Below are 27,758 nucleotides of genomic sequence, written 5' to 3'. Positions count from 1 at the left end.
AGGTGAGCTCTATGACAGTCCCCACTGTCTCATGCCACATACCCTTTTATACCTTGTGTTAAGCTTGTTTACACACCTCTTCTCCACCTGTCTGGAAGATGAGTTCTATGGAAGAGGTGTTTATCTCCATTTATTCAAATGATTACTAGGGTAACACTTTCACCAAAAAGTGTTCTTGGCTTGGGGGACAGACACAGGGTGGCTTCCCACCTGTAATTGATGTCTGCTAAATGCGCCAAAGCAGCTCTTGTGCTGGACCAGTGGGAAAAGAGGAAAGTTTCCTTTCTCTACAGCCAGGGAATAAGCTCATGATAACAAAGAAGCCAGCAAAATGAATTAATGCTAAAGACTAATTAATATCTTTTGCAAAGATGTTTATAAGTTTCCCAAGAGATAGATTCAGTGCCTAGAAATAGGGATCTTGTCAGTGCTAGAGCTGACAGTTTGTCTACAGCACACTCTTCCCAGCCTGAGCGGCTTTTAAGATGGATTGTTATGATAGATTCCATCTGGTGAAAATGGAAAGAAAACCAGGCAGGTTTTTCATTACAGTCCCCACATTGGCATAATGGCCAACTGGCAGAGTGTGCTTTCAAGGTTTCTCTATTTTTCTCTCCCTTCTCATAAGCTATGGAAAGTTCTAAATTTTAAAGAACAACAAGACTATATTTCAGAAGTGCCATAGTGAAATTCTATGCTGTTCTCTCTACCTCAAGCTTAAGTAATGCTTTAATAACCGATTATAATGTAGCTAACGAAAATTCCCCAGCTTTGAATACTTCTGCTGTAGGACCTGGTCTTCCAGGAAGCACAAGCGAAAAGAAAATGGTTGAGATCAGTAATCACAATTTAATAAAAAATAGACAGCAAAAATTTTCAGAGTGTTTTGTTTGAACAATCTGAATCAGTATCACCATGAAGTCATGATAAAAGTACAGATTCCTGGGCTCCATCTCAAATCTACTAAGTCAGAGACTCTGATACTAAAGCTTTGGAACGTGAAAATTGGACAAGCTCCCTGGATGATTCTAAATTTTAAGAATCCCTTAGGTAAGGGTATGGAAAGAATATTGAAAGTTTCTAGAAGGAATCTTCATTTAAAAATGTGCTTCTTTTTATCTATTTGGATAATTTATAGAAGACATGATTATTTTTTTTGAATTTTATTTATTTTTTATATAGCAGGTTATCTGTTCTATACATATCAGTGTATATATGTCAATCCCAATCTCCCAGTTCATCCCACCACCACCACACACCCACACCCCCACTCCCCGCTTTCCCCCCTTGGTGTCCATACGTTTGTTCTCTACATCCATGTCTCCACCCCTGGAAGGCATTATTTTTAATATCTGAATTTAGATCATTGTTCTTCTAAGAATTTAGAGAAGGGTAAGATGTGTATTTAAAATTACTTTGAGGTACTTTCCCTAATATTCATAGATTGAATAAGTTAAAAGCAATGCAATTAGGTGGCCATTAAAGGACTCAACAAGCCAAAAAAAAAAATCACATATTCTTGTATAAAGTTTATGGATTTGAGATAAAATCCTAGAAATGATTATAGGGAGTGAGTTGTCAACTTATGAAGCCAACAGCTTGGAGGCTTTTTAAGCAATTGAAAATGAATTTAACAGTGACAATATTTATTGTCCTTTGGCTGAAAATGTTATTTGAAATGAATATGTTTGGCTTGGGAGAAATTTGTGAATGTATAGTGGATTATGGGGCCAGTTCTTTTTAGATTTATAATATTTCAAATACAATCTGCAATATTTTACCTGAGGGGAAAAATGCTTAGTGGCAAGTACTCCCAGCCAAGTCACTTTAGGTTCCAATAACTTTGCTTTACTTTACAAGAATTCTTTTCTATAAAATGTGTATGCTTGTTCAATTTTCCCCTTGGATTTTTCTTTTTCTCTAACAATTCTCTTTAGCTAAATTCCAAGCAGATGTAAGAATAACTTTGATTATAATGGAAAATATACAAATGTGAGAATAATAACAATCGTGTCATTTTGGGTACAGATCTCTTTTTTAAAAAAGTATTAAAGTATGGTTGATTTATAATGTGTAAATTTTTACTTTTTTGAAAATTTATTTTATTGGATACATATCTCTTTATAAACAAAATGCTTAAGCTCACTACGAACTTTCAGGTAAATGTGGAGAAACTATTTTGTAGTTTGAGGAGGCAAGGAAAAGGATATTTTGAAAATCCAATGTCTATCGGTCCTCTTGCTGAGGTGTTAAGTCTGATTTATGTGTGCAGACCGTGCAAAGACAATTCCAAAGGGCTTCAGACAGTCATTTGACCCTGTGATAGCTCAGGTGGCCCAGCTGATCATGTTTCCCCAGGCAGAATTAGAAAGTGTAAGTTTTTATAAAATTTTAATTTGATATTGGTCTTTCCTTACTGGTTTGATAAGGTAAACCCATCTTTACTAACAGCAATCTCACACATACACTCTCTCTCACATGCACAGAGAGACTGAAATATTAAGGATTCTAGAAATAAGGTCTTCAGAATCAATAGACACAGTTAAAATGATATGGTAGGTAGCATTCCCTAGAATCTTCATAGTAGAAAAGCCAAATATGAGGAAACACAGCTATTTGAAGTGGATTTGCAGAAAAGTTCTGATTGTGTGACATTTCCGTTATAAAACGTAAGAACTGTCTCAGAAAGGATTTATTCCAGGCTCCTCTAATACCCTAGCACACATTTTGTACTTATTGCATATGATTATTTCATAATATCCTTAAACACAAATTATGGCATAGAGACTTTGAGTGGGTTTGTTATAACAAATTAGTCTTTGGGAGACTGAATAACTGGTAAATGGATGGGGAAATAGTTTGACATCTCAGTTCTTATGAACTGTGGGGTAGACTATCTCTTCTATATTGTTTGCACCTTTTATAGCATTTAGCAAGATAAATGATTGTAAATTTGATTTGATATGATCTAAATCTGAAATATTGTGACATTTCTTGGCTTAAAAGCTTGATCCAGTAGCCACATAATCAAAAACTTTCCCCAATTTTAACTTTCTATTTATATCTTTCACATTGTTTTTCTTTACACACAAAAAACAGCTCATGTTACGGCCATCAGTTACTGCCATCAAATTCTAAATTAATTACAAGCAAAGTAAGTGACCAAAGACAATGACCATTTCAAAATCTTTATCCTCTTTGAACTTTCTGAAGCACTGAACACTGATAGGTAATTGGTAATAAAATTTAAATAAATGAAAATTCTTTTTGTTATTGACCTTGAATCACACAGCTTCTTTTTCCTGTTTTCTCTTTTGTTCATTCAAATGCTACTTTGTTTGTATTTTCACCAGGAAAAAAATGAAATTACACTGGATACAAAATTGTAAAAAATAGTATGGTCCTGAGAGGTACAAAATTAGTGATGAGATTTTTTAATGCAAAAATAGTTAATGAGTTAATAAATTTTCCTTCAGACTACTAGAAGGTATCTTAAAAAAAAATTGGACAAAGAACAAAAGGCATTTGTTTGAGGTTTTCACAGCACAACTGCAATCACTTTATTTCTGCTTCCCTAACTTAGCAGATAGAGAGTGAAGAAAGTTTGGCTGTATTACCACCAGTGCAGTTTATTTCTTCAGATTCGATAAATGAAATTCACAGTGGTTTCTGGAATTTCCATTACTGTACACTGGCACGAAGCATAGAATAACAAAGACATTTTATTTGGTTTTATTCAAGAAAAGTAGGTTTGTATTACACTTCTTCAGTAGTTTAGCTATGGTAGTCAAACAATAGCACCAAACATTTTTTTCTTTAGAGTTTCTTAATTTTTTTTTATGCCTCAATTAGGAATGTCATCCTTTTAGTAGAAAAAGAAGGCATCTTATCCAAAATTATGAATATGAAATATGGCTGTGGTTTCTAGCCAGGAACATGAATAATTATTCCAACAAGAACACGAAAAGAACATTGTTATACAACATCCTAGCTGTTTTGAAAAGATCTGCTAAAGAAAAAGTCAGGCTTTCAGTTACAGGTCATGGACAAGATGTACACATTGTAAGGTTGAATCATAAAAAGAACTTGCTGGTTTAAAAAAGTAAGAAACAGTGAGATATAAGCAATAACATTTATATAAATTAAAAATACGTTAATATAAAGGTACATATTTTAAAGGAACAAATACAAACCAAAAGGTGTATATTAGATTAAAAGTATTGTTCATAAGGAGGGGCACAAGAAAAGCAAATGGTAAAAACTGCAAAATATTAACAAAACACAAGAGAGGCCTATATGGACAATTAAAGCCACACTTAAAGTCTGGCTAAATAAACAAACAGAATGCCAGTTTCCTGATTCATTAAGATGTGTTTGAGGCACATTTCTTTCTTTAAAAAAAGACATTTTTTCTTTTTTTATACTTATTTATTTGGCTGCACCAGGTCTTAGTTGCCACCTGCAGGATCTTTAGTTGCGGCATGCAAGCCCTTAGTTGCGGCATGCGAACTCTTAGTTGCAGCATGCACGTCGGATCTAGCTCCCCGACCAGGGATCGAACCTGGGCCCCCTGCATTGGGAGTGCGGAGTCTTACCCACTGGACCAGCAGGGAAGTTCCCCGAGAGACATTTCTTGAACCAGCTTTTCACTACAATTCCAGTTAGACCTTTCCCTTTAGCGTTCTGATGCTCTTATTCCTTAAAATAGCAGTGATGTTAACAGCTAAACTTTGATGATTGCCAATGTTCTGTTTTATATATTGATTTATACCTAATTTTCAAAACAGCCAAGGAGGTAATGTTATCATTGCCTCTATTTTACTAATGGAAAGGGCTGAGTGAGTGACCTAAAGTCACAGCTAGTTAGGTTCCTGACTCTGGAGACTTTCTTAACCATTATAATCCAGTTCTCACTGAATTTTTGTGTATAGTTGAAGTCAGTGTTTAGCGTTTAATTACATACTATCTTTAGCTATCCTTTAAAAAAATAATTTACCTTCCAGTGAGGAAACTACTACAGCAATGTTTTTATTTAAACCTATTTTTCTCTAACATATTTTAAAATTTGAGGAAAATACAAAAAGTCCATATTCACAGGTGATTTTTGCCCTAAAAGTTTTACTAAATGCCTAAAGTATTTAGTAAAAAGAAAGAAAAAAAAGGAAAAACCTATCCATAGGGAAGAAATTAATTGGAATATTCAATCCCAGAAAGTAGTTACAATCAGTAGAACTGAAAATTCCTATTGAGATAAATGATAAATATGCTAATTATTAATAATATTAAATATTTTATAACCAAGTCTCACAATGGAGAGAAGAGTTAAGAATTAAATGCTTAAAATTCAAGGGGACAGGTAGCTTAAAATTACTTTGTTAGGGAGTTAAAATTGGACCAAAAGGGCTATGAGAACTATTGACCAAATTTAATTTATCTTCCTCATAACATAAGCATCCATTGAGCCCCTATGATATACCAGGACAATGCTGTTAGTCAATAGGGGAAAAAAGGCAGAAAAAGAATTGCCTGCCCTTCTCCCTGTCACCTCTCCACTCCTTCTTCCTGCTGCCTCCAACCTGTGGCTCCAGGAAAATCAAGTGTATCTGAGCTCAACTGTCCAGGGCCATGGGGAAAGCATATGAAAGTGATCCTTCTCGGAATTACAGCTGGAGGCTGCTTGACATATGCCGGCCTCACAGCATACGGGAGACGCTGGGTTAAGCTGTAACAACAGCGCTGCACGCCACCAGGCAGTAAATGGATTTCAGTTCCGCTTTAATTTCTAATGAACGGCCATGACTACGCCACACCCATCAGCAGGAGGAGACTATTCTGCCACATTGACAGCCTTGCTTAATGGCTGCCTTCCTGCTTATCACACCTCAGCCTGATTAAATTGTTATATAAAGAGAAATGTTTTTGCAATAAATATCTGTCGGGAATTTCAATCGGGTTCCAAGGCCCAAAAAACAAACAAACAAAAAAAGAATTGCCTGTCATCAAGAAACTTGTAGCCTAGAAGACAGAGAAACAATCACAAATTGTTAGCTGGAATTGAGTCTACATTGGGTAAGTAGGTTCTAACAGGAGCATGTACTTATTTCTAAAGGAGAGTAGTATTGAATGCCCTCGTTGAGGAAGAGATGCTGTGTTTGAGTGTTGTGTTCTACAGGCGGATGGGTGGTAAGGGGATTTTTGTTGAGCAAGCATCATGAGCAAGGCTTGGAGTGAAGATGTAACAGTAAATTCAGAAAACTGCAAAAATCTGGGTAAGGCTACGGCAGAGGGCTTGTGGATGCAGGGTGGGGGAACCCATCAAGACAGAGTCCTGGAGTAAGCAAGGGACAATCATGAAGGCTTCTGTGCTGAAAAGTGTCCAGTTCATGCTTTTAATCAGGCAATTGCATATTCCTGAGTAAAGGTCTGTCACTTTTTCATCTGTCCCAGCTCCAGACCTTTTTCTTATATGTAGAAAACTGCCCTTGATTGTAATCTTAGTGGGGCTCAGTAGCCCCTCAGTATCTCTTTTCTTCCCAGCCTCATAAAGCCAGGGTAGAGCTTATGTCAGGCTTAGCCAAGGAGAGGCGTGTTCTTGGCTTAGAATTCATCTGCGGTGGCCCCCAGTGAAGGCTGTTGGTAAGACCCTCTGGTTCCAGTGATAATCAGCAGTAATGGCAGTGCTTCCTGGCCAGATGATTTCTATCTAGTTTTTAAAAGCTTCCTTATCTTCTGCCTGTTTTCCAAGTTCACTCTTCCAGCCTCTTCTCATTTATGTGAGTCCACCTGTCACTTTCAAAGAAACCCTCTTTTTGTTGAAACACCCGGAATTATTCTCTGGTATTTATAGCCAAGGAGTCTAGTAGAAAAAGATATCGATACCAGAAATCCATTATTGACATCAGATTGTTGGGAAATATGGGGAAATTCACATTGGTTATCTGCATAGCTTAGGTAAAAGGCAGTCAGAACCCTGAAATTATTCAGAGGTAAGAGTCTGGATGACAGTGACCCACAAAAGTGGGACATGGCCCCTGTATAGTTACCAGAAATGACACATTTCCTGAGGGTAAGGCTTCGAAAAACCATACAGTAAGTCCCCTACGTACAAACGAGTTCCCCTCCAAGAGCACATTAGTAAGTCCAATTTGTTCATAAGTCCAACAAAGTTAGCCACTGATCTGGAAACAGAGGGCCACCCAAGAATTGGCATAGGGATTAGACAATAAGATACAGATGAGAAGGAGTGGTCACGATTCCCAGCCCCACCGAACCTCCTTTGTTTGCTGAAAGAGCCCCACACTCCTTGATTTGTAAAGCAATTCCTTCCTTTTTGGAGATACAACTAGTTCCTCAACTCAAGGCATTAACTTTAGGAGGGAATTTATTCTTTTCATGCCCCATTCCCCTTAACCTTCAATGATTCCCACCTATAATAAGAAGGAGCAACAGGGTATCAATGAGAAAGTAAAATCTAGAGATGGAAATACTGTTATAAATGAACTACAGGAATTGCCTAACTTATATTGGCTAAATATTAGAAAAGATGGATGGAGTCTGAGGGTACTCAACCAAGGAGAGAGAATGATAACATTAGATCAAGCTGAATTAGTTATATGAGTGTACTTTCAGAGACTGTGGATCCATTGACATAGTTTAAGGAGCTGGGAGTCTGTTAGTTTGCTGAAATACCGCAAAATGGAACTCAATGGAAGCATACATTAAATGAAGTTGATTCCTCGGCATAGTATAGAAGCACAAAATAAAAATTTTCACAAAATGGAATTCTTATACTATATGATAAAATGGGTTTTTATCATGTATAATCCACCCAACCATCTTCACCAATTGAGACATATATTGGAGATGGGAATTCCAGTATCTTTAAAAAGACTTTAGTGATGTCCATGAATTGTTGGTGGAAGGCATAGTAATGAAAATTGATTCCCTGATTTCAGTGAGGAAGGGCAAATCTGGAGTGGAAGAGATAATGTAGTGTCATTTAACTACCAATGAGTAAAACAGATATATTTTCCATTAATAGATATTAGTATCAGTACAAAGTCAGAATAGTCTGATCCAAAAAGAACTTAACAGCCAGTTGAGAATTAGATTTCTGGGAATGAAAGAGGTGTGAAGTCCTCTGTAGAGCTATTTGATTTGTGAAATTAATAACCCTCCAGAACTGCTCATCAGAGCCTTGGGTGTGTCATTATGACATAAGATATGGAATTTCTGCCCTTCACTGAATTTTTAAAACTTAGGTAAATCATGGACCTCGAGCCACCAGAATGAAAGAGAGGGCATCTTGTCTTAAATAAGTACTTTGCAATGATATCTCAAGTGTGTGCTACTATTTTTTTTTTTTTTTTTTTTTACCTAGTCTTTGCCTAAAAGAACAAGAGTTCGTTACCAAATTAACTGTGCCCTGTGAAAGAAAACATGGTTTTGAAACACAACTAATTCCCGGGGACACAGGACACTTCTGCAGTCCACTAGTGAGGGTATTTTGATGTTAAAATGACAAGTGGAGAAGCTACCTTTATCCTTCCCATATTTATTACCCAAGTTCTTGTACAGCTGGAATAGATGACTTCAAAATATGATGGATTCTTACATCAGCTCTGTAACCCATGAAAAAGGAACATTTTGATTGGAAATACGAAGTTGAAAATTGCAGAGCTTTCTACTCCTACAAAAATATTAAATTAATAACAATAATGCTTCAATAAAAATCAGAAATATTAGTGCCATCTTTAGTGACTTAAAAGTGCAGTGCTAATGATCCTCAGCGGATTCTCATTTGTGTTTAGTAGTGGAAGGATAGTTTGAGAAGATAAAAATGGATTTTCCAAAGTTTAATTAGATGGCAACTTCTGTTGCAACTGCTGTTCCATATGGGGTCCAAATCATTATAGCTCTTAGTACTTTGTATAAAGCAACTGATCTGAATAAAGTCTTTCTCCTCTATTCCAATAAACAAAATTACTAGAAGCAGTCTGTTTTATTTCACCAGGCAGGAACAGTAATATAATTTTGCCATACTGTTTCTGGATTGTGTTAACTCCTTGGCTTTGCACCACATTATAGTCTGCAGAAATACCATCTCACAGAACATCATGTGATACAACCTAGAGGGTAAACTTTATTAGCTAGATACATTAATTAGACACTTGAATGCCAGCACATTGGAGCCAAATACAATGGAAGACTATAGGGCTGTCAAGTTACTGATTTATTTTAAAGGTTAAGAGGTCTAAGGAAAGTTGGGCTAGCTCTCTAAAGTGAAGACAGTTTGCTGAACCATGTCTCTATGACCACTAGGAACATGAATAGTCTCTTTGAATTTTGGAGGCCACATATTACTGCGTGTGAGTCTGGTGCTGAGAAGCTGTAAGATTTGAGTTTGTCCCATGGCCAGAGAAGGCTCTCCAGACAGCTGAGGTCACAGTGATCCTGCTACTTATCACTCATCAGATTGAATGATGTTTAAAGGGTTCATAGTAGGTCAGGTTGCTATATGTAGTGTGTGGTAAGCCTTAGTAAGAGAATTAAAACCCTAGCTTTCCAAAGCAAGGATATGCTTATATTTAGCAAATAACTACTGTCCTTTTAAGAAACTGGACCCAAGGGGAAGCTAAACAACAATTTGACGTTAACTACTCATAAACCTAGTATTACCTGATCTATCTAGCCTAATCTCAATTGCTCGGCAGTGCTGATTCATCAAGTACACGGGGGCTCATGGGGGCTTTCTCTATGACCAGCTGACTAAGAAGAGTATAAATACAATTATAGTTATATAAATTATAATCAAAATTATACGATATATCGGAACAAATTGAGAGTGAAATGCTGCAACAGTATAGGACGGATTGGGATGCCCTGGAAGGCAGTTTGATAAGAAGCCAAGGAGAACAAGAATACTTATTTGACTCAATGGATCTCTTCAACATACTGGAGATATTATGAGTCTAATTCTCACTATTCTGATGAAATGCCTTCTTGTAAGAGACCTCTTCTGAAGTGCTTTGGAGGTGAGCTTTAAACTAATTGGCTTTCAAGTTGCTCACTTCCTGTTATCTTAGTATCCTCTGAAAGCCAGTAGTGCTAAGGTGGAACATTGTAGAAATGGAGAGAGCTTGAGAAGCTGGAGGAGAACAATCCTAGAGAATATTGGTTCTGGGTAGTTGGTAACACAGCTCACCCAAGAATCACAGAGATATTTTTATTTTTATTTTTTGATTAGGTATTGAAAGCTTCTTGTAGAGTCTTGGAGGAACCGGCACCAGAGAGAGTCATAAATATCAAAGTTGAATCAAAACATAAATAGCTTATAAGTGACAGGGTGTGCTACTAGTTTCAGATAAATTTTGGACAGCATAGCCTCAGGACGCTTCATATACAAAGGCTAAACTATGCATGGAAGGTTATTTGCTATTTAGTCACACCCCAAAAAATTCATGTTAGCAGTTTTAATAAAAAAATCAAAGTTATAAAAAGTACACTAAGAAAAATAAGTGTTGACTTTTTCAATTTATTCCAAATATGTGTGTGTATGTGTGTAATATATATAAAAAAGGGAGACAGAATACCTGATCCTTAGCTGACAAGTGCTATTGATTCTCATAGATCTTCTAATAAGATTACTAGCGCTTCTTCTTAAGTATCAAAATTCAGCAAAGCACCATCAGCTATGTGAGGAATGTTTCCAATGTGAAATACCTCTATAGGTCAAATCAAGCCAAGAAAAAAAAAGATATCAAGGGAAATAAAATTCTTGCAGGGAGCAGAAAAAAACTCACAATACTGTCGAAACCTTGTAGTCTTTAGTCTCGTTTTGAAGAGATTAAAAGAGAAGGTAGTAATTACATAAAGAAAAGAATGCTTTAGGAAGGGAACAACCAGAGAATGTTTCCAAAGTAAATACATGAAGTATGATATAGAAATTTTAAAGAAGACAAAATTAAGGAAATCTGTTGGAAAGCATAAAAATCTTTTGATAATGGAAATAGAAAAGAAGAGATCAAAGATTTAGTGTAACAAGGAGGTGCACCATCTAAGACTTTCAAAAAGAGAAAATAGAAAAAAATGGATGGACCATATGGACGTGAATTTCCAGATTAAAAGGACTCCCTGGGTACTCAGTGAGTGAGTGAAATACACCCTCTCAAGACATATTGTTGTAATAGTTCAGAAACTGAAGATGAAAGGAAAATCTCAAAAGTTTAATGAGAGCAAAAAAGGTCACATTCTAAAAACTGAAAATTATAATTTTATTAACCTTTTCTATTTCAACTCAAGAAGCAACAAGACAATCACTTTCTTGAGTATCTTCAAAATTTGGAAGGACCATTATTTCAAATTAGAATTGTATCTAGTCGAAATATCAGTTAAGCGTATGGGCTGAGTAAACACATTTTTATAAACGTGACTTCACACACACACACAAAAAGAGAAGTAACTCATGTGCACAGGAAGTGATCAGAAGCTGTGTTCCCCCAATGCTGTGGAGTTAACCAAGAAAGAACAGAACACAAGATTCAGAAAGTAACAAGGGATCTAACCCAGGAGATGGGTGAAGGAAGTCTAGGACCACAACAATCTCACTGGACCAGAGACCAAGGATTCTATTATTCATAAATGTACTTTAAAAGACAGTACTTTGTCAGAGACAGCTGATTTTGTTGTTTGGTTTTTTTTCTTTGACATATCGTTGATTTACTATGTTGTGTTAGTTTCAGAGGTACAGCGAAGTGATTCAGTTATACATACATATATCTATTCTTTTCCATTATAGGTTATTATAAGATATTGAATTTGCATTAGTTTTGACACCTTAGGTAAGCTTAGTTAACATTTGAAGAAATCTTATAATGGAGACTCACTTCATGAATTTTTTAAATATTTGGTGCAAAATAAAGGCCTGTTATGTAACATACAGTTGAACTTATTTTCATCAAACTTAACACCTCTTTGTAGGTTGTAGGGGAAGATTCCTATAGCCCTCATTAATTATGAGTCAACTGAAATGTACCATAAAGAACTTAAAAATTGTCATTTACCAAATTTGCTTAGGTTGGTTTACAACAGCAAGCAAACTAGATTGAAGTAGGAGGATATGGAATTCCAGAAGAAATATCTCCCAGGAGAAAAAAGTGAACTTAATATTTCTGTTTTTTTTTTTTTTTTTTATGAACACTTTTACCATGTTCTAGGTGCTTTAAAAATACTAACCCATTTAATTTTCATAACAATCCTATGAGGGGGTATTATTACTATGATTATTTATATTATTATTATCCTTAATTTACAGATGAGAAGACTAAGGCAAAGATAAATAATTGTTCAATTTTTCACAGCTAGTAAATAAGAGAGCTTTATTCAAGCCCAAGCAGATCTGACTTTTAACCAGCACACTATGTTACCCTACCCCCTGAGTGCAAAATATTTCCAAAATGGTTTTATAATTCTGTTTGAGGAATTATTCTGTTTTGGAAAATATTAGTGACATAGATATATATGTATAGAGAACTTCACATATATATGTATGTGTGTATATATATATATGGCAAATAAGTGCAATACAATGAAGGAATTAAAATAATTTTGCACTGTTTTCTTCAGCAGTAAACAATATTTATATTATGTAATAACATGCAGTAAATATTTAATCAAAGTTTGTGGTATACATACATTAGGAGTTATTGAAAGGAATAATGGTTGCAGGTGGGGTAAGAGTGGGAATGAGCAAATGTGCTAAATCTTTATCTAATGGGGGAGGTGGAAGGGAGGTCCAAGAGGGAGGCGATATATGTATACATATAACTGATGCACTTCATTGTACAGCGGAAACTAGCACAACATTGTAAAGCAATTATACTCCAATAAGAAAATAAAAATAAAAAAATAAAAGAAAATAGTTGATGTTTAAAATTGATAAGTTAAACAAAAAGTACAAGCAAGGACATTGAAGTAAATATTAAAAGAAATCCATAACAGAGTTGAAAACAATGGCCTCTTGGGAGCGGGACTTACACCGAAGTGTGGGGTGGGGGATTGCTTGGTTCATTATCAGTTTTGTAGTAATTTTAAATGTGGCATTGCTATATTTTAAAAGTATTATTTTGAAAAAATTTAAATGCACATGTATATGCATGTGTGTCAGCTATATATTTTAGTGGATTCCTTTTATATTTTTAAATATTTTGACAGAATTTAGTTAAACAGGCTAAAATTGATCTATGAAGAGAAAATTATTTCTCTTAGTAAACATATAGTCAGTTGGACATAAACATATGTCCTGGGAGCACCTAACAGCCCAACTATTGCTAACATAGAATCATCAGATACATATGCCAACAAATTTGAAATCCTACTAGAGTTTCGTGTCTTTTATACCTTTATGCATCGCCTTCTTTTTTTAAATGTCAACGATCTTTAGGAATGCAACAAGACAAATTCCCCAGTCTAAGACAGGTTAGCAAAGCATCCTCCCTTTTACTAAGAAGTAGAAACAAGATAAGCAAATAGGAAACATCAAAACGTGCTAACAGAAGGAAAAGAGGTTAAGCCAACAAGACTTTAACTCCATCTCAAGTTTCTAGGACTTCTCTCAGGGAGGCCAAGATACCAACTATCACATTCTCTGCTGAAAGAAATTTCTGGGCCTTCTGACATGTTCACCTTCATTATCTTCTTTGATTTTCAAACAACCCTTCATAGTAGTCAGAACAGGTGAATTATGGGTAGACTTAGGCTTATGATGGTTAAATAGCCTGTGCCTGCACAAACAGCTAGTAAGATGCAACAGGAAAACTCTAACTCACATTTATTTTACCATATTTTGAAGGTTCTTCACTATATTCCTATTCACATAGTAGCTATGCTGATCAAAAAAATCATAATTATCAAAATGATACATGTGCCTTATGTGTTTATTTGTTCATTTGCTCATTTGGTAAATGGTTATTGGATACCTACCATGTCCAAAGCCCCAGGGACTTCTAAAATATTAGTCTGTCATTAGAAGGACAATTTCAAAGCCACATCGTTACACATTAGGCTTCATTTTTCCCTCTTAGCAGAGTCAGATAAGACTGGGCAGAGTCTTCCATTAATTCTTATAACAAGTAGCATGACTCAGAGGTTCACACCATTGTCTTAATTTAATTTATTGAACTTCCTCTTAAACAGTCCTAATGAAGAGTTAAATCCCCATCCTTCAGGAATCAGTAATCAAAGAAGGGTAGATTGAATTGTTATGGGAAAAATTAAGACATAGACAAACAGAGATTATACTAACAGTGGAAGACATCCTATATTTTAGTCTGGAAACAATGATACCAAACCTGGCAAACATTGTAGATGATCATTTTTATTTATATCATGTCTCCCAGGGTCCTTAAAATGTGATTGCTATCATATGCTCACAAAATGAGAAGGAAGAGTTGAGAATGATTTCCAGATTTCTGGTTTAGGAGACTGAATAAGATGATAGTGTCACTCAAAAGTATAAAGTGACAAGAGCAGTTAAAGGGAGATAGTGAATTTCATTTTAGATATATGGCTGTGAGACCTGCAGCAGGAGACGTCTAGAAAGCAAGTGGATACACACATTGGAGTGCAGGTTTTCTTCTGGAGGCTAGATTGAGGAAAGAGCCCCAGGAGTCATCATAATAAAGGGAATGGTTAAAACCTTGGAATCGTTTAAAAATCTTTGAGATCTTAGAATCTCAAAGAGACTTAAATGCTAGAAAAGCTTTTTAAAAAACTGTTAGAGGAAACAGAGAGCTTCAGAACATAGATAGAGAGAAGTCACAAGGAAAGGGGAGGAAAAACTAGGAAAGAATGTAGTCCAAGACACATTTTATTAAAGGGGTGGGTCTGCATTGCCAAAAGTCACAAGTCAAGTAGGTGAAACACTAAAAGACTTCAATAGATTAGTAAATATGAAGGTTATTGCTTTTTTTTTGTTGTTGTTGTTAGAGCAATGTGAGGGAAGCGGAGGGATTAGAAACCTTATTTTGATGGGTGAATCATGGGTGGAATGGTGAATAAGAAACAGAAATTGGAGGCAGCCAATGTACAACTAATTTTCCTACACTGGACACGTAGCAAAATTTGTGTAATAGAATTAAGAAATGACTAAAATAAGTTTGGCTAAAAAAGAAAATTAAGAAATAAGAGGGTAGCTAAAGGGGGTCATGCAGATTCAGAGATCATCTGTTGTTTTATACTGAGGGTTTAGAAAAAGAAGAAAGAGAAAAGGAAAAATGGAGTAGAGAGAGGAGATCATTGTTGTGACAAAAGCAAATTAACACTTGATTTTTTTCTTAAAATATGATAGGAGTGTACCTGTTGGGCTACTAAGAGATCATGTCTGAATTTGATCTTAAGCTATCAAGGCCCTGAAAATTAAAGGTATTTTTCAGTTGAGAGTGTAGGGCTAATGCTACAGAAAGGCTAACATTTCCTAATCATTTACAACAAATTAGGGCCAACCTTGCGAGGCAGTCCAGCAGTATGTTGTAGATGACAAAACTGTGTTTAGGAGAAAGGAAGTAGGTGGTTCAGAAAAAGTTTTTTGAGTCCAGTGCTCTCCCCTCTTCACTGTGTTCTATCTTTGATAATATTTATGTAGGCAGTGTTGAATGAGTCATATCAATACAACTCCCTTTTCCCAGAATAAGATAGATTTTGAAAAACAAAATGATTACAATCAATCAGCAGGGTAATATCTGAAAATGAGATTTTCAAAACTTTTTGTCTTTCCTTAAGAGGCATACCATTTTTTTCCCTCAAATACAAGAACTGGAAGACATATTATCCTAAACTTGTATGTTAAAGAAAAACAAAACAGGGCAGCAGAATGTCCTATAATGGCCTAAATGCAAACCATCTGTTATAATGCAGGAAAGAAAAATCTCATTTTAATAATTATTTGGAATAAAGCTCCCAATATGAAATAGAGAGACAAAAATTATTTCTATAAAAGTTATTTCTATACACCATATTTAGTGCCAACATCAGGTAGAGCTTTCCTGATTTCACTTTTAAATTTTTCAAATACATTTTTTATCTTTTTCCCCTTGACCAAAAACAATATATCTAAATAGAATCCCAGCATCTGTTTTATACAAAAAAATGAATAAAATATTTCCATATGAACAGAAAACATTGGTCTTTATGTCTTTGTATCCAATTTTTAAAAAAGATCATCTAGAGAAAAATGCTTTAAAATCTTTTTGTTGTAGTTGAAATCAAAACTGCTTTTAGTTTCTTGCTGTTAGATCAGGTCTCCAGATCAGTGCATTACAATATCTTTGGGACTGTGAACTCAGAGTGAAAGTTGCACTGAATTTTGTTATAGGTTCTTGAGATTAAAGTCAGAATTTCCTGTGCTGGGCTATCTAGGTACTGAGGTGCTGTGGTTGTTGGAGGGGTTAAAGCTGGAGCCATGGATGCATATATATTAGGAAGGATTCACAAACACACGACAGTGCAGCCTGGGTCAGTCCATTACTATGAATGAGCAGTGACCAATAGAAAGGGACGAGGAAGATCCAAGAAAACTGAGGTAAGCGGTGTTCTGAAGCTCTGTCAAAGTGGAAACAATAGATCAAAGGTGTTCATGGTGACTGGTCAGAGGAGGTTTTATTTTTTCTCGTAGGAGGCTAGACAACATAAAATAAAAACAAATTCTTCTAGTCAAAGTTTTTTTTTTTTTTTTTTTTTCTTAACTGATTTTAGCAAACTTCAGATCCAGACACAGGACTCAGCGATACATTCCTGGACAGCAAGGTAAACTATTTTACGCTTTTCAAAACTCTTAAAGTTAAGAATTCAAAGTTATGATTCATCAGAGGCAGGGTTACAGCTTCAACAACTAAAGCAAATCCCTATTCTGAAAAAAAAATAATGTTTTAATGTGTCTCTGTTGGAAGATGACCAGAGCAGTGCTCTGCAATCGCAAGAAATTTGACAGCTTGCGTAAGCTGCCCTGCGCTTGTCATTTCCCTCGATTTAGTGGCAAAATCGAAAGATCAGCATTTCTAAATGATGCTGATTTTATCTCTTCCTAAGGAACAGTGAAATTTATTTAGTCTTTATTACCAAGTGTTTGTTTGCACTAAATGTACATTGATAAGAACATTATTGTTATATAGATATATATTATTTTCCTGTTAGGATAGTTCTTTGTTCCCATAACCTTGTTGAAACTCAACGGGGAGGATTTATGTCTTTTAAATGTATCACATATCAGTGTTAACCTTTGCTCTGTTAGCATCCATACTGAAAATATGGAGGTCCACCTGTATCCTGAGTATGTTCTTTGTTTTGTTTTGTTTCTTATCAACCATAGTAACACCGCTTACTTATGTAAGTGTGATATATATCTGTATCAACCTCTATAGCTATATCTATACAGAGAGAGTTTCATAATCCAAATTTCTTGGCTAAACAACTTGATCCTCTACTTAAAATATTAGAAGTCTTTCCCTAAACCCCCAAAATAAAACTTACCTGAGAAGTTGAGCAACAGAGCAAGAGATTAATCACAAATTTTTCTTCAAATCCTAAAATTTTCCTTCACAAAAAATTGCTAAAATGTTCTTTGATCTCTCTATTTCTTTGGTTGAAGGGCCAAAGAGCCTGGGAAATCTCATCCAGATGTTCTGCTCATTTAGGAGTAAAAGTGAAAGCATATGCCAACTTCTTAGGAACAACATAGACTCTAAATCTGAGTTATTAAAAGGTCACTTTTTTTGTACTCGTGTGTTCAACTCTGGATTTCAGTTAACTTCCTTGCATTAAATAGCTTGAAATGGAAAAGCACTTAAGAGTTCCTAAAATTTGCTTTTTCTGTCTTGGTTTTCATTGTGATTGGGTTAAAACCAGAAAGTTACAAGTTGGTGAGTCAGTTTCAGTGTTTGCAAAAATGCTTTGCAGATAGTGCCCACTAAATAGATGGGTATTCGTTGATAAATACGTGTAAAATGCTGACATGTCTTTACCTCCCCGGCCCCCCTTGAAGAAGCAATGTTTATCGATCATTTTGGTGCATGCAGTTATCTAAAGGTCAAGATCTTTAAACATCTAACAATTGCATCCCTTACTCTAGGTACTAAAATGGCAACCACAATCTGTTTCATCATCTGGGTGTTATTCATAACAGATACTGTATGGACTCGAAGTGTGAGACAGGTTTATGAGGCAAGTGATCCAGAAGACTGGATGGTGCATGACTTCCATTGTCCCAGGGAATGTTTCTGTCCCCCCAGTTTCCCTACCTCTTTGTACTGTGAAAACCGGGGTCTCAAAGAAATCCCTGCTGTACCATCAAGGATCTGGTATCTTTATCTTGAAAACAACCTGATAGAAACCATTCCTGAGAAGCCATTCGAGAATGCCACCCAGCTGAGATGGATAAATCTAAACAAGAACAAAATAACCAACTATGGAATTGAAAAAGGAGCCCTGAGCCAACTGAAGAAGCTGCTTTTCTTATTTCTGGAAGATAATGAGCTAGAGGAGGTACCTTCTCCATTGCCAAGAAGTTTAGAACAATTACAATTAGCTAGAAACAAGGTGTCCAGAATTCCTCAAGGGACCTTTAGCAATCTGGAGAACCTGACCCTTCTTGACCTGCAGCACAATAAACTATTAGACAATGCCTTTCAAAGAGACACCTTTAAAGGACTCAAGAACCTCATGCAGCTAAATATGGCTAAGAACTCCCTGAGGAATATGCCACCAAGATTACCAGCCAATACTATGCAGCTGTTTTTAGACAACAATTCCATTGAAGGAATACCAGAAAATTATTTTAATGTGATTCCTAAAGTGGCCTTCCTGAGACTCAACCACAACAAATTATCAGATGCTGGCCTCCCTTCTAGTGGTTTTAATGTATCATCAATTCTAGATCTTCAACTGTCTCACAATCAACTCACAAAGGTCCCCAAAATCAGTGCTCATCTGCAGCACCTTCACCTCGATCATAACAAAATTAAAAGTAAGTAACCATCAGGGTGTGTCTTTGACTAAGATATTCATGGTTATTAAATTTATTCTATATCTTCTTTAAGAATATCAATAATGTTCGTTTTCTCTCCAGCTCTCGTGCCCTTAGATTTTTTTTTAGTGTATTTTCACGTTTTGTCTATTCACAGACAGTGTCAATGAACCAAGAAGTTCAAATGTTCAAATTGCAAATTGAAAAGTGGATTTTAGTAATCTACAGAGGGCTATTACCTGTTGGAGAAACTAAATGTCTCTATCTTCTTTTACTCTGAGCAGATTCTGATGATATTTCTGCCTCAGTGGGCAGACTTATTGAAGAAAGTGTACCAGCCACAAGCAACCTCATGAATAGTAATAGAAGGAATATGATTTAGGAGGTATCAGGAAGGGACCTCTGTCCTAAAACCTACAGGACAGCTGATGCCTACAATCACCCTAGTTAGAATTTCTGCTTTAGATCAGTGGGTTTCTCAAACGTTAGAGTACACAGATGGGTGGCCCCATCACAGAGTTTCTGATTGAGTAGGTCTGGTGGGACCTGAGACTTTTCATTTCTAGCAAGTTTCCTAGGGATGCTGAGATTGATGTTCTGGGGACCATACATGGGAAATGTTGTACTTTAAGGCTTTGCTCAATTGAAATTGAGACAAATGTCCCTGGAAGTTGGCAACTCCTTAGGACTAATGGCAGTCAACAAGGTAGAATACACACTCCTTTCCTGAAAATAGCTTTTTTTTTTTTTAACATCCTTATTGGAGTATAATTGCTTTACAGTGTTGTGTTAGTTTCTGCTGTATAACAAAGTGAATCAGCTATATGCATACGTATATCCCCATATCCCCTCCCTCTTGCATCTCTCTCCCACCCTCTTTATCCCACTCCTCTAGGTGGTCGCAAAGCACCGAGCTGATCTCCCTGTGCCATGCAGCTGCTTCCCACTAGCTATCTATTTTACATTTGGTAGTGTATATATGTCAATGCCACTCTCTCACTTCGTCCCAGCTTACCCTTCCCCTTCCCCGTGTGAGAGATGAGTGCAAAGTGTCTTGGAGGCAGAGGTGCCATGAAGGGAAGAAGTGGTTATAGAAAGAAGGGGCTGGAGACGTTAAAGGCAAACTTAGCATCTTCACAATTATGCCTGAGACCAGGCTGACTCAGGTGTAGAAGTAGACAATATCTTGGCCCAGCTACAGGGGGTGATACCAGCCTGGCAAGTATCCATGCATGCTCCACCCTAGCAGAAGCCCTTTAGGAAGCTAATCTCGAAGAGGCTTCTGAACAACCTTATAAAATACATTCCTAAAATGAGAATCAATTGGATGGTTTGCAGGAAAATGACACAGATAATTGTCAGAAGGTTGTGCTGCCTGCTTATTACTCACTAAACTTTTCATTAAGCAAATAATTACATAAACATCCAACCTATAGGAATAGACTATTTTGCACTGGGTATTCTTCAGTTTTTCAATATATATATATTTTCTAACAGCAAACTTGAGCATAAAATCCATGAGCAGGCTGCTCCCACAGCAGTGATTTTTTCCATGGTGATGAGACGCATTGTTTAATCTTGTAGTTAAAGGAAAAGATGCAACAGGAAAAAAAAAATGTTAATAGCTGAATCTATGCACTGAACCAAGTAGTACAGCAGCCAATATCAACCTAAATAAATGTAATTTTTTCCTGATGAAAGTTCTGTGCTTCTACAGGTGCATTCCTTACCTGACAACAAAAGTCCCATAGACATTTGATGTACGAAGTTAATTTAAAGGGATTCCACATAGAGCCCTATTTGTGAGTTGGGAATTCCCCTGAAGTGGGAACTTGAGAATGAGAGTGTTCAGGAGTGAGGTAGCAAAATTCAACACATGGTTGGGCACCTATGCTAGGTACTTACATAGTTTTACAAAGTTACACAAAGAAGAGGACTCTCTTCTTCCTCCACTTTTATTTTAGAGGGTTTTTTTTTTTCAAAGTTTTCTCATATATTTCTATTTTCCAATCATTCTCATACCTTAATGTGCATCAGAATCACCTGGAGGGCTTATAAGACACAGGCTGCTGGGCTCCAGCCTCTGGGTTTGCGACCTAATAGGTATGGGGTGGGGTCTAATCATGCAGTTCTCAGGTAGTATTGATGCTGTTGGTCCAGGGACCACACTTTAAGAACCCCAAATTAATCATCAAAAGAACCTTGTGTGCTGTTATTAGGAATTTCTGAAGAAAGAAAAACTGAGGCTCAACTAAGTGAGGCTATTTTTCCAAGGACAAAGGATAAGTATAATAGCCAGGACCTGAACCTAAGGTTTCCCACATTAGGTGTTTTTTCCCCCACTCCAACATTATTATCATAGCACATTTTTCTTCGATGCCTAGAATATGAGACTTAAGACAAATTTCTATCAGTAGAGGTAAAAATCGTTTTCACAGCAACAACGTCAACAAAGAGAAATTGATTTACTTGCTGCTTAATGTAGATATCAAGCATGGTCTTTTCTATATTCCAAGAAAAGAAATGGAAAAGAAGAATTGCCCTGGCAAGAGTTCTTGGCTCACCATTATATCACAATGCATTATAATAACTGCTAAAGTACTTAGTTCTTCTTACCTCATAATCTAGTCTAGTTGTTAATGAAGTGGTTGCCAAGAAACATACCTCTTATATGAAGAGTTCTCAGAATTTATAGGACAGTGAACTTTTCTTATCCAAAATAATGGAAATATTTATTTCTTCTGAACACCTTAGGGGACTTTAAATTTGACAAAAATGTTATCTATTTGAACAAGTTACTTCTTGGTACTCTCAGAAACATTATAATTACTTTATGAAAATATAATTAAATTTAGAATGCTTGTTTTTACATTCTATTTATTTACACATGCATGGGTTATGGGTCATGAGGGTGATGAGGATAGGAGATAACACATCAGAAAGGACATAATCTCTCCAGCAGGCAAGGGACCCTGTGTAGTAGGAAAGGGACGAGGCTGGGACTCCGCTCTGCCACTTACTTGCTGAAATACCTGGTGCACATTGCCTTACCCGTCTGAACCACTATTTCAGCAATGCCCAGGTGGGGAGAATAATAATGTTGCCCAATACAGGTTGTGTCATGATAAGGTTATAATATATGTAAGAAAAAATACCTTGATGAACACAAATCTGCTATACAGAGTCATTATTTTTAGCAAGTTGAATTCACAAAATGGCATAAGATCAGAGCAAAGCACCCATGCTGTAAGCATAAAATCCTTCAGAACAAGTCAGTGTGCACCAACAGGACACAAAAGGAAGGTCATTGCCAAAGTTAGTTGGGTCTTATCTTCTAAGGGAAGATCTCTTCCTCAAAACAGTTTCAAAATAGGATTTAAAAGGAGTACATGAATTCATGGTTGAGATCAGCTATTATGCACACTTGTCAGAATTTCACTGGTTTAAGAGGCTTTCTCTCCTGAATGCTCCTAAACTTCAGTATAGACATTGATGCCAAGGGCTCTGATCCAAGGCAGGTGCATGATTTCTCACATCTTAACCATATGAAAAGGCTGACGGGATAGTTCCTGGTTTGAAATTTTGTAATTCAGTTCTTGGCAAATGTTTCCTTTCCAATTAAATACACTTAAGTATGGAGGTTCAAGGTTGTTCTCTGCAAATATCACATATATAAAGTTATATTAATTGCACTTAAAAAAAAACTTATCATCATGTACTGCTAGTTTGAGTGTTTGCATTTTTTTAAGGTAACTTTCAAGCACCTTCTCTAATAATAGACTGGCTTTCTTCCTTTGCATCCATCTACTCCATTCCACCATGCACCTACCCGTTCTTTCAGTACCAGCTCTGAACCATTGTTTCCACCTCTAATGCCCAAATACTACCTTTCTCATTCTACAGTAATCAAATCATGCCTTATCTGGCTTGCTAAAGGAAGAAGACAAGTGATATACACCTTTGTTTCCATCACAACTTTTAACAATATGTCCTTTCTAGTGCTCTGTATTAAGCATAGCAAAATATGGACTGAGATGACTCTGTGTACATTGCACATTTTTTCAGGTGTTACTTCTATAAAGCAGATACGCATAACTTCCAGCTTACACAAAAAGGGTTTGTCTCTCTGCCACTTTCATAGACCAGGCCGCTGGACCCTCTGTAGGACTGTTATAATAGCTCTTGGTCTTCCCATCCTTAGTCTCTTGTATTTCAGTTCATTTATTCACACTTTCTTTGTCTCCATAGATGTGAATGTCTCTGTAATATGTCCTACCACTCCTATCACATTGCCTGCGGAACATGATTCCTTCAGTTATGGACCTCATCTTCGCTACCTCCGTCTGGATGGAAATGAAATCAAACCACCAGTCCCAATGGATTTAATGATCTGCTTCAGGCTCCTTCAGGCTGTCATTATTTAAACGTGTCTTCAACAATCTAAAATTGATTTAATGAGTTCATATTTCTGACCTGAAATTTGGTTACCATTCATAGGTTTAAGATAAAAATCACTTGTCTAATGGCTTATGGCCACCATTTTTATTTGTATGGCTTACTTTTTTTCTATTCAAAGTTGCTTTTCTCCATGATATGTAGCACAGCCTGCTTTTCTTTAATTAATAAAATAGACACAGAGTTAAGATAGTTTATCAACTCAAAGATAGTTCCTTTTTGTCTCTCACAGCTTATTAATACCAAATAATACAAATACATTGTGATTCAATAGGAAGGATATATTTGTTTGCAAATGTTCAAAATTGCTTATGCAGATATTATATTCACAGTATAAACACAACGTCTAACAAGAGGTAGGAATTTCTAGAGAAAATGAAAAAATGAGATATTTCTTTATCATAATTATAAAGAAATAATTAAATTCAGATTGTTAAGTAACATTTGTAAGTGTAAGTTTGGTATTTAGCTCAAGAATGGGTATGAAATGCATCAAATACTTTATAACAAGAAAATTCTAGTCATTTAATATCAAATAACAGAGCAATAGTCATTTTTAGTTCATTACTATTTCTTATACCTGCTGTTCTTAGATATAGTACAGTGTACTTTAGCAATTAAAGTTCTACATTTATTGTAACACATTTCTGACAGAATCTTAGTGTTTTAACACTTGAAATCCACTTGAATTGCAAATTGTTCAGTCCTTATATTTGCCAGTGCTTTTTGGATTCCTTAAATAAAAAGAGTGAATGCTTTCTAACAAAACAGAAGTAAAATATTTATTTCAGGAGGCTTATTCACAAGTCTTATTAAGAATATATTTTTAATAAAAAGTGTTATAGTAACAATTAGTTCCATTTTTCTAGCATGAATACATTAAAATATATTTTCTCCTACCCGTTTTCCTCTTTTATCCAGTGAACACAAGAAAAAATTTATATTCTAATCACTTGACATAATATACCTGTTTCTCATGAGTCAAAAACAAAACAAAATAGGATTTTGTTAAGTAACAAAGTACAGTTTTCTTATATTCCTGATTTTGTTAGGTATATGTTATTAACAATAAATATTCCATATAGATTAATACATCTATTTATATATATTTTTCCAGACATTATTCTGAAAAATTCTATAAATATATTTCCTTGGAAAAAGGATCATATACATTTGTGAATCACCACGTTAATGAAAGCCCAACATGTTACTTTAATCCAAGGCTTCTCAGAAAACTAATATGTTATTTTGTTATGTGAATTCCCAAGAAGAAAATATAATGTGCAGGACTGCCTATGTATTTTCATACCAAAATTTATTTGGGGGTGGGAGGAAAGAACAGTGAACATATATGGAACAGTTTTTTAATGCTGGCTGAAGGCAAGACATTAAGAAAAAGAATAAGTTTAAAATACTTCAAAGCACATAAAGAAATTATGAAAATAATGTCATATAAAATTATGTCATAAAAATACAGGTAATCAGATATCATTAGGCTGGGGGAAAAGAATATGTTAAGAGAAACATAATAACTTAAATATTTGAAAACTTGCTCTATGAAAAGGGGGATGACACATATTCCAGGAAGCTCCAAAATGAAAGTAAGTAGAACATATGAGTGAAATTTTTAAGGAGCCATATTTCATAGCTAGCTAAGGAAGAATTTTCTGATATTTGATCAGAGTCACCCAGCGATGGAAGCAGCTTTTCCTAAGGCACAGTTACCTACCACTGAAAGTGTTCAGAGAGACGATTCAAGAGAAAGGATATAGCACAGGGAATTATACCCATTATCTTGTAATAACCTATAATGGAATATAATCTGCAAAAATACTGAATCACTACGCTGTACACCTGAAACTAACACAATATTGTAAATCAACTAAACTTCAATTAAAAAAAATGAGAGAAAGGATGTGAAAAGAATTCCTGATCTGAAAGCAAAATTGTAAAATGTTCTTTTTAGACCTTTTCAACTCTAAGAATTTTCAGTCTTCCTTTTTTTCTTTCTTTCTTTCCTTCCTGTCTTTTTTCTTTATTTCATAAAATATATATTGAGTGTCATATATATAATAGACCAGGGGTCCCCAACTGGTCCTTGGCCTGTTAGGAACTGGGCCGCACAGCATGAGGTGAGCGGCAGGTGAGCGAGTGAAGCTTCATTCTCTGCTCACCATCGCTCACATTACCGCCTGAACCATCCCCACTCACCACCCGGTCCATGGAAAAGTTGTCTTCCACGAAACCGGTCCTTGGTGCAAGAAAGGTTGGGGACCGCTGTACTAGACTATACTACACACAGGGAATATAACAGTGTGCACGATTTATACTACAGTGGATGAGACACAAATTAGCTACATAATCAGAAAAATACGTAAAATTTCATCTGTGATAAGTTATATTAACAGAGAGCTGCATGGTGCAAAGGAATTTGAAAGGAGGATTCCCTAAAGAAATAATGGTTAAGGAAACACATAAAGCATGAGAAGTATTTAACCACACAGACTGAAAGGGAAGAATATTCCACGCCACGTTTAAAGAGTCTATAGTCCTAAGAACAATCTGTAAGTCACTGAAGAGTTTTAAGTCATAAGAGATTACATTCATTGAGGTAATATCACGTAGTGGTAAAGAATATTAATACTGAAGCTAAAGTTGCTGAGTTCAAATGCCAGCTTCACTGTTCTGTGATCCTGGGCGGAATCTTTAAATTTTCTGTGTCTCAGTTTCTCCTAAGCTATAAAATGAGGACAAATAATAATACCTACCTTATGGTGAGAATTAAATGAGTCAGAATATGTGAAGTGCCTTGAAGAGTGCATAACACATGGTAAGTGATAAATAAGTGTTTCTTATTATCATTGGGTGCATATATATACAATATAAATAGATAGAGATATGTACTAGATAGATATATACAATATATTTATGCACATACACAAAAGTTTCTTCTTGGCTCAGTGAGTGAAACAATTTGGAGGAAACTAAGACTAGACGTGAGGAGAGCAGTTAGGATTTTAACACAAATTAGAAAAAAATGGTATCTTAAAGCGTAAGTTCACTGATCGTGGTGGTAGAAGTAGAGAGAAGTGGACACTGTGAGAAAATCAGGAGGTAAAATTATTAGGATCTGATGGCTGATTGGACAGATGGGAAGAGAGCAAGGAGGTGAGACGTTTTCTGGCATGCATAATTGAATAGATGGCAGTACATTTCCTAAGGAGAACACATTTAGAAGAGAAGATCATGAGTCTGATTTTAGACGTGGTTAGTTTGAAATTATTTTTATTTATCCAAGAGGAGATGTCATGTAAGTTGTTGAATGAGGTCTATGAGAGGCCTGAATAGATATATAAACATGTAGGTGAAATTTTCTAAATTTTATTGATATTTCCAATAATTTTGGAAGAATTCTGCATTTAAATATTCATGCTCCCATGAGGTAAGACTGAGTCAGGGACAGAGGATGGATTAGGAGAATGCACACATAACTCTAAGCATTGACAAATGAAGCTAGGAGGAATAGAATGAGCTTTCTAAAATCAATTCCTTTATTTTTAATTTTTTAAATATATGCACAAAGTTACTAGAATGTCCCTAAAATTTATGAATAACCTGCTGTTCTCTTTCTTGATGTATATACATTGTGACTATTAAGAAAATCAAGAAGAATAGGAGGGGCTTCCCTGGTGGCGCAGTGGTTGAGAATCTGCCTGCCGATGCAGGGGACGCGGGTTCGAGCCCTGGTCTGGGAAGATCCCACATGCCGCGGAGCAGTTCGGCCCGTGAGCCACAACTACTGAGCCTGCACGTCTGGAGCCTGTGCTCCGCAACAAGAGAGGCCGCAACAGTGAGAGGCCCGCGCACAGCGATGAAGAGCGCCCCCTGCTCGCCGCAACTGGAGAAAGCCCTCGCACAGAAACGAAGACCCAACACAGCCATAAATAAATAAATAAATAAATAAATAAATTTAAGGGAAAAAAAAAAGAAAAATAGGAGATGAACCCAAGCCATTTTTAAAATTATGGGATCATAATAAATTCTCAGTCCCTCATTGATGGCCCTAACTAAAACACAGAACAAAACAAAACAACATTATCCATGATCTCCGCGTGTAAATATCACGAACATATAGGCAAAAAAAAGAAAGAGAAAAGGCAGTGTCCAATGATAATGAGAAATGTATTTGTAAACAATAATGTTTAAAAAAATAAAGATGGACTTTTGGTAGTAAGAACTTTATAACACAATTTTTTATTTGATTTCCCTTAAAAAACAAAAACAAAAA

The 27,758-nt window shown here is 35.9% G+C and overlaps 1 protein-coding gene across 2 annotated transcripts; it reads left to right on the top strand.

Moving 5' to 3' along the window:
- On the top strand, positions 1–27,758 carry KERA (keratocan). 2 transcript variants are annotated; one of them, XM_082350275.1, is made up of 4 exons: positions 1–6,069; positions 16,750–16,800; positions 18,122–19,015; positions 23,264–27,758. In XM_082350275.1, exons 3-4 carry the CDS (start codon positions 18,130–18,132, stop codon positions 23,437–23,439), a joined length of 1,062 nt encoding a protein of 353 aa, XP_082206401.1. In that variant the 5' UTR covers positions 1–6,069; positions 16,750–16,800; positions 18,122–18,129; the 3' UTR covers positions 23,440–27,758. The 2 variants fall into 2 exon arrangements, with proteins under 2 accessions (XP_082206401.1, XP_082206402.1); XM_082350276.1 differs by lacking the exons at positions 1–6,069; positions 16,750–16,800 and adding an exon at positions 10,925–16,576.

This window comes from Balaenoptera borealis (genome assembly GCF_965194805.1).
Source record: "Balaenoptera borealis genome assembly, chromosome: 13".
Taxonomy (NCBI): domain Eukaryota; kingdom Metazoa; phylum Chordata; class Mammalia; order Artiodactyla; family Balaenopteridae; genus Balaenoptera; species Balaenoptera borealis.
This window is presented reverse-complemented; position numbering and strand designations above follow the sequence as displayed.